Below are 18687 nucleotides of genomic sequence, written 5' to 3'. Positions count from 1 at the left end.
TAATAGTAACAAAAAAATAATGCGGAAGACAAAATTTGATAGTTTAGATTAATACAAACAGCAGAAGTCTAAGTACAACTCTACCCAGAATTTGGTGTCACAAAGTCACGGACCATCTATGAATACAACAAATAAAGTCTGAATAGAATTACACGAATCTCTCTATGAATAAGTAAAAACATAAAGGAAATGGTAGAAGGAGACGCCAAGGCCTGCGGACGCCTGCAGGACTACCTCGGGTCGCCTGATGAACTGGAAGAAGCAACCTCACTGTGGTCCAAAAGCTGCAGTACCGGGATCTGCACACAGTGCAGAGTGTAGTATTAGCACAATCGACCCCATGTGCTGGTAACTGCCTAGCCTAACCTCGGCGAAGTAGTGACGAGGCTAGGGCCAGACTACCAAATAAACATATACAGTTAATTCATATACAGCGGAAAAGTAAATGCAGAAATTTACAGGTAAAGATAGGAGGGGGAAAACATGCTGCGGGGAAATCAAGTAACAACAGGGAACCAATAAATAAACGTAAAGAACACCATAACTCAATTATCAGCAAGAATCAGGAAATCAAAGACCAGTGCACGGCATCACCCTTCGTGCTTTTAATCTCGTCCTCACCATAAGAATCAATATAATCGGCACGGCATCACCCTTCGTGCTTTTACCTCACATAATCATGGCACGGAATTATCCTTCGTGCATTATCACTCATATCATGGCACGACATTGTACATTGTGTGGCACGGCATCATCCTTCGTTCTTTAACCTCACAATATCGGCACGACATCACCCTTCGTGCATTAACACTCTCTCACAACTATCATGCACGGTATCACCCTTCGTGCTTTTACACTCTTCCTTACCCAATCAAAAATCACAAAGCAATGCAGGCAAGGGAATCAATAAAATCACAATAGAATCACGGCAAGGGAACAATAACATAACAACAATATCCCAGCAAGGAAAAACAATATCATGAGTAATAACATCCCGGCAAGGGAGATAATATCAAAAGCAATAACATCCTGCCAAGGGAGATAATTTCAAAAGCAATAACATCTTGGCAAGGGAGACAATACCATAAACCTCTTCTCTTTTCCACAATTACTTCACAACTCAATTCACAACTTGAGCCAACGCTCTACAATATTTAATTACCAATAATACTTCCACAAGCCTTGTTCAACAATAGAAATCATCATATAAAGCATGAACAATACAAAACGGAGTCACATTTATCATAGTATAAGACTCACGGGCATGCTTGACACTGACGTATAGATACTCGTCACCGTGCCTATACGTCGTACTCAACAATTAACACATAGCAAATAAGACACAACTCCTAATCCATCAAGCTAAGGTTAGACCAAACACTTACCTTGAACTTCCACGGCCAACTCAAGACTCAAACACCGCTTTTCCTTTGGAATTCGCCTCCAAATTACTTATATCTAGTCCAAATTAATTTAAAAACATCAATAAATGCTATAGAATTCATACCCAATGCTTAATTATAGATTTTCTATCATTTCCCCCCCAAAAAAGTCAAAATCGACCCCGGGCCCGCTTGGTCAAAACTCGAGGTTCGGACCAAAATCCGATCACCCATTCACCCACGAGCCTGAATATGCAGTTTGTTTTGAATATGCAATTTGGAATCTAGACCTCATTTTGGGGTCAAAATCTGTTTTTGTTATTTCAAATAAATATATTTTTTGTCCTTTTCATACTTGAAAATATATTCATGCTTGAATATGATTAAACAAATTCAGTATCATGGAAAAATTAAACGTACTAATATATTATAGAAATAATAAATAAAATAACATAAAATTATTTTAATTATAAGTAAAATTCCTTTGTAAAAATATATTATAAAATATATAATCTAGAATGTATTACATAAATTGGAGGATTTATAATGTCAAAGGCATAATAGACTTTTCAGGTAAAAGTTTTATAAAATTTTCTCAAAGTGATTATCTTGATAACTAGACCATAGTAAAATGATTTTTGTGTAACAAAATAAAGAAAATATTTTTTTGGTAATTATCATATTTTATTACCAAAGCGAGAAATTACAGCTCAAAAACAAAAACATCACTAAGGTTGGACATCATCCCAGGCCTTAGTATCACCCAAAACTCCCTATACTACTAGCTAAATATCATTTCAATTTATCAATTGAATTGTACTATTATTTCATCATCTTCTGATCATGGATAGAAGTTCAACTCTTCAAGTCTTCTTCTGAGTCTGGTCGTCATATGGCCCCTTCCACATATCATTTGTATAATATGCTTTACCATTATCCCTTATTGCCTCTATTGTGCTCTAAAGATCCTCTGATTTCTCTTCTGCCACACATAGTAGACACATCCAGCTAAAGCCATTCTGCATATCTCAGCATTTGCTGATTTGCCCTTTGCATAGCAGTATGCCCGTGCTACTTCTTGACTCCAGTCCATGGCTTGTCTATTAATGCCCATCCATTGTAGAGGTTTCCTCCGGATTGATTCTGCAAAAGTGCATTTGAAGAATAAATGCTCGATGCTTTCCTCTTCTATACTGCACAATGGACACAATACCTCATTTGTCACCCCCCCCCCCCCATCTTGCTAATCTGTCCCTAGTATTCAGCTTGCCCATGATAGCCAAATACAGAATGAAAGTCCATTTTGGCATTCCTCCATTATTGCATACTAGTTTTCTCCAAGGCATTTTCTGTTGCTCACCTCTTAGCATCTTGTATAAACTATTGATGGATAAGTTCTCCCTCTCAAAAATCTCTGTCAGGTTTATTCCAGCATCAGGCATGTATTGCTTAGCCTTCAATATCTTCTTCACCATCCATGAAGCTTGCTTAGGTTCAACAACCCTTATATATCTACCTCTCCTGTAGTATATGTGAATCCACTGTACCCATAGCTTGTCCTTTTTCTGAGCTAAATTCCATAGCAGCTTACATATGGCAGCCTTATTCCACAATGCTATGTCTAGCAAGTTCCATCCCCCAGTAACTTTTGGTTGACACAATTTATCCCATGCTACTAATGCTCTCTTTGATATATCAGCACCCCCAGACCATAGGAAATTCCTGCATATCGGCTCTATTAGTTGGATCATCTTCTTTGGGAAGACAAAGATTTGGGACCAGTAGATTTGAATAGAAAACAAGACACTCTTGATCAATTGAATTCGACTAGCATATGATAAAAACTTTGTAGTCCATGATGTTATTCTACCAATCATCCTATCTAACAATGGTTGAAACTGTATGATATACATCCTTTTTGTACTTAGCGGGGACTCCCATATATCTAATAGGCAGCATACCTTTTTAGAAGCCAAGTTTATCCATAACAGCCTGTTGCACTGCTAAACTCCACCAAAATATATAGAGCTCTTACTTCTGATTGCTTTCAGTCCTGATAACCTAGAGAACTCCATGAAATAGTTATAAAGCATTTGAATAGATACTTCATCTCTTCTACAGAACAACAATAGGTCATCAGCAAACCCCAATTGGATAATTTGTAGTTTCTCACACTTTGGATGGTAATTAAAATCTGGTTGGCTCTTCGGTGTTCTAAGAAATCTGCTTAGGTAATCCATGGCTAAAACAAACAGAAATGGGGATAGTGGATCCCCCTGTCTTAGCCCCCTTTTGCTGCGAATGGACTAGTAGGTCTGCCATTTATCTGAATGGAGCAGGATACAGTGGAAAGACACTTCATAATCCACTTCACAAAGTTGATAGGGAAATTCATTGTTATCAGAATTTGCTTCAAAAAATACCATTCCAAAGAATCATAGGCTTTTTGCATGTCTAGTTTAATCATGTATCTTGGAGTTATCCCTTTCCTCCCATATCCCTTCACTAATTCATGGCTTAATATGATGTTATCTGAAATAATCCTTCCTGGTACAAAAGCAGCCTGGCTTACATCGATAAGGCTATCCATAACCATTTGTAATCTTGAGGTGAGCGCCTTTGAAATTATCTTAGACAACACAGTACAACAAGAGATTGGCATGTACTCTTTAACTGAACTTGGGCTTTTAACCTTTTGAATTAGAGTTACTGCAATACAGTTGATTGGCTTGTACAACTCCTCAGTGGTAAAGAATTGTTTTGTTGCATTGATCACATCTTCTCCTATAATTGACCATCCTTTCTTAAAGAAAAAAGCATCGAACCCATCACACCCTAGGCTTTGTTGTCAGCTATGTTCCTCACTGCAATGCATATTTCTTCTGTGGTGACTGGCTCTATTAACTTCAGTTGTTGTTCTCTTGTCAGCATTTGACCATTTTTCATTATCTCTGGGTTTATCACAGGCATTTGTTCAGCATCTTTTCCCAATAACTCTCTATAGAACCCCCACTACTTCCTCCTTTACCTCTTATTCAGTTTGCAGCAAAGTACCTGCTTGATTCACAAGGGATTTGATACTATTTATTGACGTTCTATTCTTTAAACAAGCATAGAAGTACGCACTGTTTGAATCCCCAAGTTTTAGCCATTGAGTTCTTGATTTTTGTCTCACAATACTTTCCTCTATCAATCCCCATTTCTTTAATTGAACTCTCAGCTCCTTCTCAGTTTCAAAAAGATATGTTTGATGATCTGTATTCTGCATTTGTTCTTGTGTCTCTTGTAGTTGTCTTCTAATTGTTTGGACTTTCTCCCTGACCCTTTTGAATTCCTCAATATGCAATTTCTTCAATTCATGCTTTACCAGTTTAAGTTTCTGCCACACTTTTTCCATCCCCTGCCATTTGTTAGGTATATTCCATGCATGCTCCACAACCTTTAGGAATTTTGGATTCTCTGTTGCATAGTAATAGAATCTATATGGCTTTGGACCCCCCTGCTTGTATCTTCAAATTGTATACTCAGAGGAGAGTGATTTGATATAAAAGGATCCATCACTATCACTTCTATTTATTTCATCGTAGTCATCCACTCTGCATTAACTATGGCTCTATCTAGTTTGCTCCACACATGGCTGTTTGTCCATGTGAATTTTCTCCCTATATATTTTAGCTCATTCATGTTATTGCTCAACATGAAATTCCTAAAGTCCCTTATCTCAGCTTCTTGCACTGGATTGTCACTTTTTGTGTCTTCTATCCCCGGAATTGCATTATAGTCTCCCATTGCAATCCATGCCCCATTAGTTCTACTGTGAGCCGCTTCTAATTCATGCCATAAAGCTTTCCTATCTTCAATAGTATGTAGTCCATATACTGCTGTAAAATAAAACTGCAGACTGATTGCACCAATAGTCACCTTTTCATCATCTCACTAAATTGTATGATGTTAGGATCCCATATTACCCATATCCTTCCTTTACCATTTCGATTATAGTTGGTAACCCAACTCCATCCTGCTGCAATCTTCTTCATATCTGATTTGCATTTACTTCAGTAACTCTATGTTCTACTATAACCATTAGGCTAATTTTATTTGTTTTAATATATCTACTTAACTCCTTTTGCTTGAAAATCTTTTTGAGATCTCTAATGTTCCAAGCTACTATTTTCATATCCGAGTAAAGAGATTTTGAACTACCCTTGTATTCCCACTCCTGCTACATTGATCTCTTTCAACTTGCCTTACTTGATCAGTCTGCTGTTGTTTCTCATTTTGCATATTCTGTACATTAAAACCATTTGTTATGCTCATTCATCCATCATCAGTTACATGTGCTGATTTGCCCCTTACTTCCTTCCATCCTTCTGTGTTATCTGTTTCTACTTGCTTTCCTTCTTTGATGTTTGTTTTCTCTTTTTCTTTCTCTTTTTCCTGTACTTGAACCATTGTTCCTTTTGCCTGCCACACATTCTTCTGCACATTGTTCCTCACAATTTTTGGGTTTTCCGGATGCTTTGTCTCTTTACAACAATGGCCAATCATCAAACAGGTTCCACAATATTCCGATTTCCACACATAGTCCACCTTTTGAATAAATTGCCTTCCATTTGGATCCTGCACCTTGATAACTTCAAGAAGTGCCACTATTACATCCATTTTCACAAGTATTCAAGCATACGAGATCCTTTCCATTTTTTATGTACACTCATCTACATACAATGGGACTCCAAACCCACTCCCAATCCTGCTCAAAGAATCTTCACTCCAACAATTCAGTGGAAGGTTTGGCAAAGTGACCCACAATGGAATAGTTTTCAGAATATCATCCTTGAAACTAAAATCAGGTGTCACGACCCAAACCCCGATCCGGTCGTAATGGCGCCTCTCGTGAAGACAAGGCCAGCCAATCAACCCATTTTGCCTTTTCAGAATAGTTAAAAAAATTAATAAACAGTTTTTAGCATAGTTAAATAATCACAGTCTAAACAAGGATTTCTTTATTAAGTGCGGAATACAACCCAAACACAGCCCAAACCGGGGTGTCACAAGTCACGAGCATCTATTAGAGTATAACTACAACTACAAGGCCTGAAACATTCAAAATATGATTGATAAACCAAAAGGAAGAAATGCGGTGCTGCGAACGCTGGCAGCCAGCTCGCTAAATCAGACAACACTGCCACCGATCAGCCAAAACCCGCTACTGGGTGTATAAATACCTGCATCTGCACACAAGGTGCAGGGAGTAAAGTGAGTACTCCAACTCAGTGAGTAATAAAGGTAAATAACAACTGAGCAGTAAGAAATCACGTAAAGCAAACCATCATGCTATATAGAAGCAGTGTAAAACCCTTTGAGAAAAGCAGTGAAGCTGTGAAATCTTTAGAAAATATCTTAGCTCAGTTTAAACCTCTTTTGAAGATGACTTTTTCAACAGTTACGCAATGATTGCAAAACAGTTAATGCCGATAAGTACAGAAAATCCGCCCCTCGGGCACAAATACCACAGTATAACAGCTAAAATGACAAGTAAATATGAAAGATGAACACATAAAGGTTCGCCCCTCGGGCAATATCTCAGAACAATACCAGACCCTCGGGCTCATTCTCATAACACTCTAAGCCCCTCGGGCTCTCTCTCTCTCTCTCTCTCAGATTACTCTCAGCATAGTATCATATAGTAACCGCTGCGGCGTGCAGCCCGATCCACATATCGCTGCGGCATGCAGCCCGATCCACATATCGCTGCGGCGTGCAGCCCGATCCATATATTTCATCGACGGCGCTCACTAGGGGTGTGCAGACTCCGGGAGGGGCCCCTTACGGCCCAAGCGCAATATCAAGCCATCTCGTGGCGTACAAATCTCAGGCCCTCGGCCTCATAATCAAATCAGTGTATCACCGCTGTGGCGTGCAGCCCGATCCCAAAGATATCCTCACAACACAGGCCCTCGGCCTTACTCAGTCAAAAAATCACATAAGCCTCTCGGGCAACAGTAAAATAGTATTTCTCAGCCCAAAACATCATTTAGAAATATCATTTGAAGTCTCAAAACTGAGTAAAAATGGCTGAGTTGTAAAACAGTAGATATCAACAGGACTGAGTTCAAGTAATAATTCAAAATAGTGAGGAAATAGTGATAAACATCCCCGAAGGGTTCAAATAGCTGGCACGAAGCCCAAATATGGCAATCAGCCCAAGTCATGATGATAACAAACAAGTTTTAGTCAAATACGCGATAAATTCATCAATCGGGACGGACCAAGTCTCAATCCCCAACGGTGCTCTACCCCACGCTCGCTATCCGGCGTGCAAGTCACCTCAATATAGCACTACGATGTGCAAATACGGGGTTTCAAACCCTCAGAATATCATTTACAATCATTACTCACCTCGAACCGGCGAAACCTCTAGCTCGCGACGCCTTTGCCCCTCAAATCAGCCTCCACGCGCGTCGAATCTATCCAAAATCAGAACGAATACATCACAATATGCTAAGGGAACAAAGCCCAAGCGAAAATAATCAATAACAGGCACAAATCCCGAAATTTCCAAAACCCGAGCCCGGGCCCACTTCTCGAAACTCAGAAATTTTCACATCATTAGATTCCTCATCTCCCCGCGAGTTCATACATATCAAAAGTTCTCAAATCCGACCTCAAATGGTCCTTCAAATCCCAATTCAAAAGTCCAATTTCTCAAGCCCTAGTTCTTCAATTTTAGGCTTAGATTTCATGAATTTCTAGGTGGATTTCACAATATAATCGAGTTTTAAGACCAAGATTCTTACCTCAAGTCGATTCCTCTTGAATCCCTCTTTAATTTCCGTCAAAAATCTCCAAAAACGAGCAGCCATGGGTGAAAATAGACCCACATTCGCGAACAAGATGACTTTAAAAACATTCTGCCCAGGCATATTTTTCCTCTATGCGATCGCGGGTAAAACCATGTGATCGCGATGCACAAAACTCAGCTCCCGCAAAATTACTCTATGCGATCGCAATTAACACCCTGCGAACGTGATGCTCTGCCCCTTTAACTCACTGCGGTCGCACACACACTCACGCGATCGCGAAGGCACACCACACAAGCCTATGCGATCGCAGTCCCTTATACGCGATCGCATAGAAAAAAATCATGCTGCCCCAAATAGCCCTATGCGATTGCATTCATAACCACGCGATCGCATAGAAGAACATCTGAACTGAACACCAACAGAAATTTCTGCAATTCTCCAAGTCCGAAAAGGTCCGTTTAACCACCCGAAACTCACCCGAGGCCCTCGGGACCTCAACCAAACATGCCAACATATCCCATAACATCATTCAAACTTGTTCCAATCATCAAAACACCTCAAACAACATCTAATTACCCAAAACTCATCGAATTCAAGCCTAAGTTTTCTAAAAACTTCCGAAATACTCTTTTGATCAAAAACCCGACCAAACCACGTCCGAATGACCTGAAATTTTGCACACACATACCAAATGGCATAACGAAACTACAACAACTCTTGGAATTCCCTTCCGACCCTCGGATCAAAATCTCACCTACATCCGGAAATCGCCAAAATATCAACTTCGCCAATTCAAGCCTGATTCTACTCCGAACCTCAAAATCAATTCCGATCACGCTCCTAAGTCACAAATTACGAAGCTAACCAAATCATAAAAATTCCGATCTGAGCTCATATAAAAAATAAGTCAACTCTTGGTCAAACCTTTCAAATTTAAAGCTTTCATCTGAAACTGTTTCTTTCAAATTCATTCCGATTTTTCTTGAAACCAAAACCAACGATCTTCATCAGTCATAATACATTACATGGGGCAAATCGTGTCCGAGAACTGGCGACCAAAGTGCAAAAGCTCGAAACGACCGGTCGGGTCGTTATATCAGGTGTCCACACTTTTGTGATTATTGGCTTATTGCCAACTGTATGAGGTCCAGAATACAGAATCGCATCTCTATCATCCATATTATTAAATTTTATAACAAAGTATCCTTCGTTATGGAAGTATACCATAGGTTTTGAGATAAAATTCCACTGACTAGCAACAAACCTTTCTAAAGCTCCAATTGTAGGTGTGGTTCCTACTACATATAGTATGATAACATTCCTCCATTTATCTGTTTTCTTCTCCACCTCACTCTTTGATAATTCCACTACTTTTTCCCCATTTTGAAAAATAGGAGCCACAAAGCTTAAATTCATTCCTCCGAGTCCAAAGCGGTTATTTCCCAATAGGTTTTCCCATGTCTTATTCTCAGCTCCCTTCGCTTGTGGAACCTCCAGTATCTGTTGTGTCTCCGTCACCTAGCATGTGCTGAAACCACAGATTGAGGTGTTCCTTTGTTCCGATTGCTGCTCATTTGCATAATTTCGGCTGTAATTGCACCTGAGAGTGGTGTATTAGGTACATTCCTCCGATTTGGCAATTTCGGCCAGTCTGGTTCATCTTCGTTACCTTCGCCCTCCATGCATGCTCCTGCTATACCAATCCTTTTTGCAATAGCCTCAATGGCCACTGCCGTTTTGTTGTTTGGCTTCTTCGCCGACCTTCTTTTGGCCATTTCCGATGGCTGGGCACGATAAATTCACTACCGTGCTCCTAGAGAGAGAAAGTAGAGAGAAACGAGAGAATTAGCCCGTTTTTTCGGTTTTATAAAGAAAAGATATTACTTTGACACGATAATCACTTTGACAAGATTTTATAAAACACAGGTAAAAATTAAAAATAAAATTAGTTAAGGAAAAATTAAATGTACGAATATATTATAAAAATAATAAATAAAATAATATCAAGTTATTTTAGTTATAAATATAAAACCTAGGTAAAAATATATTATATAGTATATAATATAGAATGTATTATATACATATGAAGATTTATATAATATCAAGGGCATAATAGAAACTTTTCAAGTAAAAAGATCATAAAATCTCGCAAATGTGACTTTTGTGATAACTAGAGCAAAGTAAAATGATTTTTATGTAAAAAAAAATAGTGACTTTTGAGTAATGAACACAAAGTTAAATAATTTTTACGTAACAAAAAAAAAATGACTTTTGGGTAACAAACACAAAAGTTCAATGACCACTAATAAAATTAAAAATTTTTTACCTCCTGTAGCAAAGGTTGATACCTTATTTATTTTAAATAAATACCCTTTCAAAAAATTATATTTCATAGCTACCTTTTGCTTTTTATAGCCAAATATCTATTTATGGTCACCTCCTACCCTTAAGCCATAAAATACGCTTTGTATTATTTTTCTCTCTCATTCTTTCATATTTTTCTCCACCCTGTCTCTCTCTCAACGCCAGTCTTTCTCCATGAATACAACCATGATTCTCCACTGATTCATCTCCATTGTCGAACGAAATTTTCATTGTTAGTGGCCTGGGGCTCTGAACCAACGTCGAAATCAAGCCCTAGAGAGAAAGATGGAGGTTCGAAATCTGCTATTGAAAGGAAAATTGGGGCTGACAATGAAAATTTCGTATAGCTATGTTTAGTGGTTGAAGAGTCTGTTTAGAAATCAATGTCTTATGTTTCGTAACAATGTCGAAATCTGACATAGGGTAAATTGGGGCTGACAATGGAGGTTCGAAATCTGCTATCGACGAGACGACATTAGGGTTATTCTTGAACAAAGATGACGGAGTTTGGGGCTGAGCAACTTGAAGAGTCTGTTACCTTTTTTCATTGTATTTCAATATATCTTGCTGTATTCTATGTATTTTATTGTATTCATTGTCTTTTTTTCTCCCATTGTATTTCAATGTATATCGTTGTATTCCATGTATTTCATTGTATTCACCGTTTCGCTATATTCCATGATGTATTCATATGTTTTTTTTAATTAATATAATTTATGTATTCAGATTTATAATTGAGTTTGTTGAGTTATATTAGGAGTCTATTTGTGTTAATTGATTCACTTTCCGTTTAAAAAAAGCTGAATAGACCACGATTTGCGCTATTTACGTTACTGTATTCACAAATACATATCGTGAATACAGTCGAATACAATAATAACCTAGATGTACTCCCCTGTTTCACGCCAAATTTGGCTATTGTATTCATGAATACAGTAGCTTAAATAGATCGAATAGACTTTAGCAAAATTGAAAACATAGCTATAGAAAATAATATAGTAAACGGTAGCTATAGCTAGCTAATAACCGCTATGTGAAAATTTCTCTAAAATTAACTCGTAACAATCATCCAAACTAAGGGCAAGTCAAATAGCATGTTAACATCCAATCAAATATCATCCTTAAACCCAACCCATCAGTGCGCCCAAACCCAAATGCAGAATTTCCGGATTGCTCTCAATTCGTGAAACACAAATCTATTCGAGTGCAAGCTATCTCAAGTTTCAGAAACCCTAGAAATTCGAAATGGAGAGAGAAAAATCTAGTAGGAGAGAACGAGCATCCAGAGACGACGACAACGACCGCCGCCATCGTCATCGCGACCGTTCGAAGCACCACCATCGCGACGATGAGAACCGACACCGATCCGATGATCGAAGAGGTCGCGATCGCGAAAGGCGTGGCGAGAAATCACTCGAATCGGAAGTTGTCAGAGAAAAATCTTACGATAGAGAGGATTCCGTGGAGAGAAGGCATCCGCATAGGAGGAAAGACGATAGAGAGAAACGCGAGAAATCGTATGAGAGAGAGGATTCAGTGGAGAGAAGGAATGCACATAAGAGGAAAGAGAGAGGAGAAGAGAGTGTGGATAAGAGCAATGGAGGAGATGAGAAGAGAGCTAGGGTTTCAGAGGATAAGAAGGAGGAGAGAAGAGAGAGGAGGAGATTTGATGATAAAGTGAAGGAGGAGGAAGAGGATGTGGAAATTGACGAGGAAAGGAAGGGGAAAAGATTTGAAATGAGAATTGTGAAGGAAGAACCGAAACTCGAGCCCAATGATAATGGTCATGGTGTTGGTTCCATTGATAATGTGAGTTTCTTACTGCCATGCTCTTTTTCACTAGTATATACCAAGTTGCATGCCTTTGTCTAGTGTTGATGAATACCAGTCTTTACTCAGATGAGAATTTGTTAGAGGCAAACTACTTGATTTCTTCCCATTTGTCTAAGGCGGGCAAGTTACTTGGTACCTATGCTGGCAGGAGCTAGCAGGTAGCCAGTAGAATAGCCAAGCTTGGCCCTGGCACCACCGTCATAGAAAAAGAAGAAGAAACATTTTACATTGTTATGCTTGCTTTTACCTATGTTTGTATATGTCATGCTTTGCTTCTTACTGCCAATGCCCATTGGCGGAGCCAGGAATTTATATTATGGGATTCAAAAAAGTAATGAAATGTAACACTTAGGATTTGGACCTATGGACTAAAGCAATTTTGAACCCCCTTTATAACTACAATAAATTTTCACCTTATGTTAATGGGATTCAACAGTTTATATATATGACCAAAAGTATTGCCGTGAAGGGGATACAATTTAACCCCCTTGACACAACTAGATCCGCTCCTGGCCATTCGCCTTTGTTACTGGGATACGAGGTTGCATACTTCTATATCATCTTGATGAATTACAATTCCTATTTTATGAAAAAATCTATTTTGAGTTGGGTCGCATTTTGTTTGTTGTGCTTGCTTTTGGCAATATTTGTGTATTTTTTCAACCACTTTAGATGATTTATCCTAAGCTTGTAAGGAGATTTTTGGCTTTCCATGATGTTGCATTGTGTTAGTCTAGATGTCAATACTATGCCTTTGTGATAATAGGTTTCTATTTGTCGAAGTGCTGTCATTTTGTTCTTGTTGTTGCATGAAATACTATGTGGTAGATTTGGAGTTGCAAACAGCTTTTCATCTTTCCACCATTCATGTTAGACTAGGGAGCACAGACCTCAAGAACTGCATTCATCTGTTAACTACCTTTATTATCTATTGCCATGATCAATCGTTCTTCAACCTCCTTCATCCTCCAAATCTGTCGTATCCTTCTGCTTATCTTCGTTTAGCGCTCATCTGTGGAAATATCTGCTTCTGTTTGGTGAGTGACCATAGAAACTTATCTGAACTAAAACTTTCTGTGGGATTCTTTCATCATATTGCCACCTGGTATTATTGTCAGGCTTTGTTTGGTCTCAGGTAGTAGATTGGGGAACTTATAGGAAGGATCCATGTAACTTGTTTGGTTATATCATGTTCTTTTCATTATGCTCTTATTATGTCCTAAGAAGTCTGTTGTGTGGTTTCTTTTTTATCTGATAGGGCTTAACTTGGTTAGTATGGCACTTGTTTCTCAGTTGTACTGTTCTATGGTGCATTTTATTGGTCCTTTTGTCAGGATGTTTATCCTGATTTATGCATTGGACTTCCTTATTTGCAGGGTGTGACAATGGGACCATACAATGCAGCATCGAGGACTTCCCCTGATAAATCTTTGACTCGTATTGATCCTCCTGCTACCAAGGTATCTTCAATTTCTACAACAAATGAAAATAAGGGAGTTAATATTAACAGATCTCATGCGGTTCCTGGGAAATCTAGTACAGATGGGGCAGCTTCTGATGCTGGCAAGACTGCCACCTTATCCCTTGATGCCAAAGGAAATGCAAAGGCTCTCATACAAAGGCAGAAGGAGCTGGCAGCAAAGCTTAAGAAAATTCCTTTGGTAAGTTTTTGCACCGAAAACCCACCGTATTTCTACAGTTTGCAACTCTATTCTCCTTCCCCTTTGGCTCCCTGTTCCTATCTGTTTCTTTAAGTTAGAGAAGCACGCATTATTAGACGTATACAGAAGAGCTCTAAAGAGAAAACCTTTACCTTATCAAAAGAAAAAGAAGAGCTCTAAAGAGAACGTGCTTTTGTTTTTTCTTTTCCCTCTTAGGTTGAACGGGAAGAGCTTTCTTCTTTGTTTTGTGTCAAAGGTATTAAACTACTAATTATGTGCCCTCATTTTAATTATGTAGCTAAACAAGAGTGCCAACGTTACGAGAGAGGGAAGTTCACAGATTGGTCGCAAGGATAGCCTTTATGCCGCTTCAACAGACGCAGGGATATTGCCCCCACTGGCTGCATCTTCAAATTCAGGGATATTACCCACTCCAAGTTCAGCACCTAGCACATCGACTATAGCTACTGTGGCTTCTGCAAATACACCACCCAGTGGCTTACCTCAGGTTGCGGGGCTCACAGTCACAGCACAGAACTACGATAAAGTGAAGCGTGCACACGAGCTTTTTGCTAAGATGGGATTCCGGCAGGACCCGGAGTTTCCCCCCCTCATTAACATGTTTCCTGGCCAAATGCCTCCAGAGGTTACCATTCAGCCAAAACCTGCTAGAGCCCCTGTTCTTCGTTTGGATGCATTAGGCAGGGAGATTGATGAACAGGGAAATGTGGTTAATGTGCATAAGCCATCTAGCACCCTTAAGGTACGGATTATATGTGTTCATGCCATCTTTTTTTCATGTTTCAATATTTATTAAAATTGCTTGTGTGGTGGCTTTGGGTTGTTTGTGCAGGTGAATATCAACAAGCAGAAAAAAGAAAGCTTCCAAATTCTCAAACCTGAACTTGATGTTGATCCTGATAAAAATCCTCATTTTGATCCGAGGATGGGGATTGACAAGAACAAAATTTTGAGGCCAAAGAGGATGTCATTTCAGTTTGTGGAGGAAGGTAAATGGTCCCATGATGCAGAATTAATTAAGTTAAAGGTACTTTATAATTTATCTCCCTGTTGTATTTTCGCATTCTTTTGTGATTCTCTCTTTATTCTTGTTCCTGCTCTTGATTGGATTTTTCTAATTATGCAATGCCTAATTTAGCAAAGCCAATATGGTGAATCACGAGCCAAAGAGCTGAGGGCAAAGCAAATGCAATTGGCAAAGGCAAAAGCTGAGCCTGACATAAATCCAAATCTTATTGAGGTGGCAGAGAGGGTTATCACCAAGGAAAAACCAAAGGAACCAATTCCTGATGTTGAGTGGTGGTAAGTTGATTTCAATCTCCCTTCTGTTTCACTTTCTTTTGGTTATCATGTGTTTTTCCCCTTAGTGGACCCTTAATCTGTCTTCTCACTCATTGTTGAGCCACCATTCATTAATGTGTTTAGTATCACAAATGGAAGTGGAACTTGAATACTGTTAGTCTTATGTTTAACCATGAGATGAGATTTGATTTGACTTTTGATGGTTCTGCATCCTGGGTGCTTCTAGTCTATGTACGCATCACCAAGATATGGGGATTACAGAATTTTTTTTAATTGCGGCTTATCTCCTGGATGTGATTGTGTAATCTTATCTGGCCCGCGTCCTATCTGCTGGACTTTGCACTCTCCAGATGAAGTCCCTGTGACGTGGATTCCTCTTTTTTTTTCTTTTTAATTAAAAAGTAATCCTTGCTTGTTATTTGCATACATTTGGTGTGAGATGAGTTTAAGTGGAGTAACATGGTAAGTGAGGATTCATATAGCAGGCCGCAACTTGTTTGAGATTGAGGTATGATTGTTCCTGTTTGTTGTTAATAACCCCCATTCCTTGTTTAAGAGGAATCCTTCAAAATTGACATCTGTTACTATTAGTGGAGCACATTACTGGTCTTGTGCTAGTATAATCTGATTGAAGTGACTTAACTTTGCCTTGTGTTATTCAATTTACATGATCTGGGTGTGATTTCTAATTTTCTTTTTATAGCTATCTATGCTTACCTTGTTTGAATAATCAATTTACACTAGGTAATTCTTGTTTCTTTGTTTGACCTGCCAGGGATGCTCCTCTGTTACGATCTGGTACTTATGGTGGTATGGTCGATGGTGACTTAACTGATGATATGTTGAAGATGGAGAAGATCACTATTTATGTTGAACACCCCCGCCCTATTGAGCCTCCTGCTGAACCTGCTCCACCTCCTCCACAACCATTGAAGCTGACCAAGAAGGAGCAGAAGAAACTACGTACCCAGCGCCGACTGGCCAGGGAGAAAGAAAGGCAGGAAATGATACGTCAGGGCCTGTTAGAACCACCAAAACCAAAAGTTAAAATGAGCAATCTTATGAAAGTTCTTGGCTCAGAAGCCACTCAGGATCCCACAAAGCTTGAGATGGAGATCAGAAGTGCTGCTGCTGAGCGAGAACAGGCTCACATAGACAGAAATATTGCTCGAAAGCTCACTCCTGATGAACGTCGTGAGAAGAAAGAAAGAAAACTATTTGATGATCCAAATATCGCACCGGAGACGATTGTTTCGATATACAGAGTTAATGACCTTTCACACCCTCAAACTCGCTTCAAGGTTGATGTTAATGCTCAGGAGAATCGAATGACTGGGTGTGCAGTTATCTCGGAAGGTATAAGTGTGGTGGTAGTTGAAGGTGGTAAAAAGTCCATCAAGCGGTATGGGAAACTTATGCTTAGGCGAATTGACTGGGCTGCTGCTGTTAAGAAAGAAGATGAAGACGAAGATGAAGACGAAGATAAGCCTCTCAACAAGTGTGTGTTAGTCTGGCAAGGCACTGTTGCTAAATCAAGCTTCCATAGGTTTTTTGTTCACGAGTGCAGGACTGAGGCTGCTGCTCGTAAGGTCTTTGCTGATGCTGGGGTTCCTCATTACTGGGATCTTGCTGTAAACTTCAAAGATGATGAATTTTAGGTTCTTTGGAGATTATTTGGCCATTGCTTATGATGAACTCGAATATCAGTTCAAGCTTCCTACCGAGGAAAGGCAAGGGGAATACTAGTACTCATTTTGTAGTTTCATTTTCATGAAGAGCACTTATGACTCTTCTAATGCGTTGGTGTCCATGTAACATGACTGTATCTTGGTAGCTTCTACTTGCTGTTGCTCCATCTAGTATTACTTAGTTGTGCCATCTGTTTGTTTTTGTTGCATGGAATCTATATAGAGATTAAGTGATCTCGTTTCTTGGGTATGATAGCTAATTTGAGCTGAGCTAGTGACGTAGTTTACAACCTGATACCTCTCGCAACTGAAACCAGATGATTTCTTTAGGAGATCACAGAATAGGTGAGTGGTAAATATGGTTACTCTTGTGTATGGACTTTCTTCTCCCCTTTTGTTCTGTTAGAAATCACAGAGAAAGTGTGGATATTTGTTATCAAGACTTAACCTGCTGCTGTTAAGTCTGTTATGGTTGCTTTATCACAAAAACAGTGATTGCTTTGTGTGTGATTTTTGGTCTGCTTAGTCCCTTTTTACCTTCAATTACCATGGTCCTACTCCTATGGGCTCGAAGTTGAAAAATGAATTACTTAGTTTTGTGTTCCTCTTATTGTTGGGGATGAAATGATTCTGCAATCACAGGCAGCAGATGCGTCCTGTTTTAAAGTGTTCAATTGAACCAGTATTTTCGATACAGAATATAGATATTAGGTAAAATAGACTACCAAAATTCAATAGATTTAGAATTCTGAATTTTAATTTGTTCAATGCTAAGGGATTTATGATGGATGGTGTCTCTTGTTTTGACATGTTTGGTTCCATCCTATTCATGACAAGTTGAAAATGAGTTTCGTAACAAAATACTTTTGTTTTCATAATATGGTTTACAAATGATTATATGTGAAGGTCCAGGAGAAGGATAGAAAGATAGATACCTACATTTACTTATCTAGAGTTGAATGGTTGATTATTTACTACTAATTGATTAATGAAAAAGGTTTCTTTCTATTGTAGGAATTGAAGCAAACGAGACCTACGTTTAATTAAAAAATTGACATGGAGGGCTTTGGAATTTCTGCAATTCCATTTATAAGTAGACAAATAAAATAGTACATTTTTCTCCCTTTTTATTACTTAATTATTTCTCCTCCTAACCGTCCTCTCTTTTCACCCCAATCAAACAAGGCCGAGCGCGATAAATGAAGGGGATTTTACTCTACATACCACTCTAACAAAACCCACAACGAAAAAAAAAAAAACTCTAATATTTGTTTTTTACAAATTTTAGCCAGTATACTATGTATACAATCAATATGACACATCATACACTGATTATATACTTGTTATATATTGAGTATACACCGGCGATGACTGAAATGTTAAGAATACGCTTACAGTCTGGTACCGTAACACCCCCCCCCCCCCCCTCATCCCTTCTTCCCATGTAAATTAAACTTTTTTTAGAAATTAATATTGTGATGCAATTAAGGAGAAATGAATAAATTATTAGGATAGTTGAGAGACAATTTCGTCTAAATCCATATAAACAAATATAAGAAATTTTCTATCATATAACTCTATTTCGAATCATTTGTAACAATTTGTGGCTTTATATGTGTTAATTGTGACTTGA

The 18687-nt window shown here is 38.7% G+C and overlaps 1 protein-coding gene across 1 annotated transcript; it reads left to right on the top strand.

The window, feature by feature from the left end:
- Positions 1 to 11647: 11647 nt before the first annotated feature.
- On the top strand, positions 11648 to 17501 carry LOC109206997 (U4/U6 small nuclear ribonucleoprotein Prp3). Its single transcript, XM_019369874.1, has 6 exons — positions 11648 to 12358; positions 13759 to 14043; positions 14342 to 14806; positions 14897 to 15091; positions 15203 to 15366; positions 16142 to 17501. The coding sequence occupies exons 1-6, from the start codon at positions 11795 to 11797 to the stop codon at positions 17022 to 17024; spliced, it is 2556 nt and encodes an 851-aa protein (XP_019225419.1). The 5' UTR covers positions 11648 to 11794; the 3' UTR covers positions 17025 to 17501.
- Positions 17502 to 18687: the final 1186 nt, after the last annotated feature.

This window comes from Nicotiana attenuata, unplaced genomic scaffold (genome assembly GCF_001879085.1).
Source record: "Nicotiana attenuata strain UT unplaced genomic scaffold, NIATTr2, whole genome shotgun sequence".
Taxonomy (NCBI): Eukaryota; Viridiplantae; Streptophyta; class Magnoliopsida; order Solanales; family Solanaceae; genus Nicotiana; species Nicotiana attenuata.
This window is presented reverse-complemented; position numbering and strand designations above follow the sequence as displayed.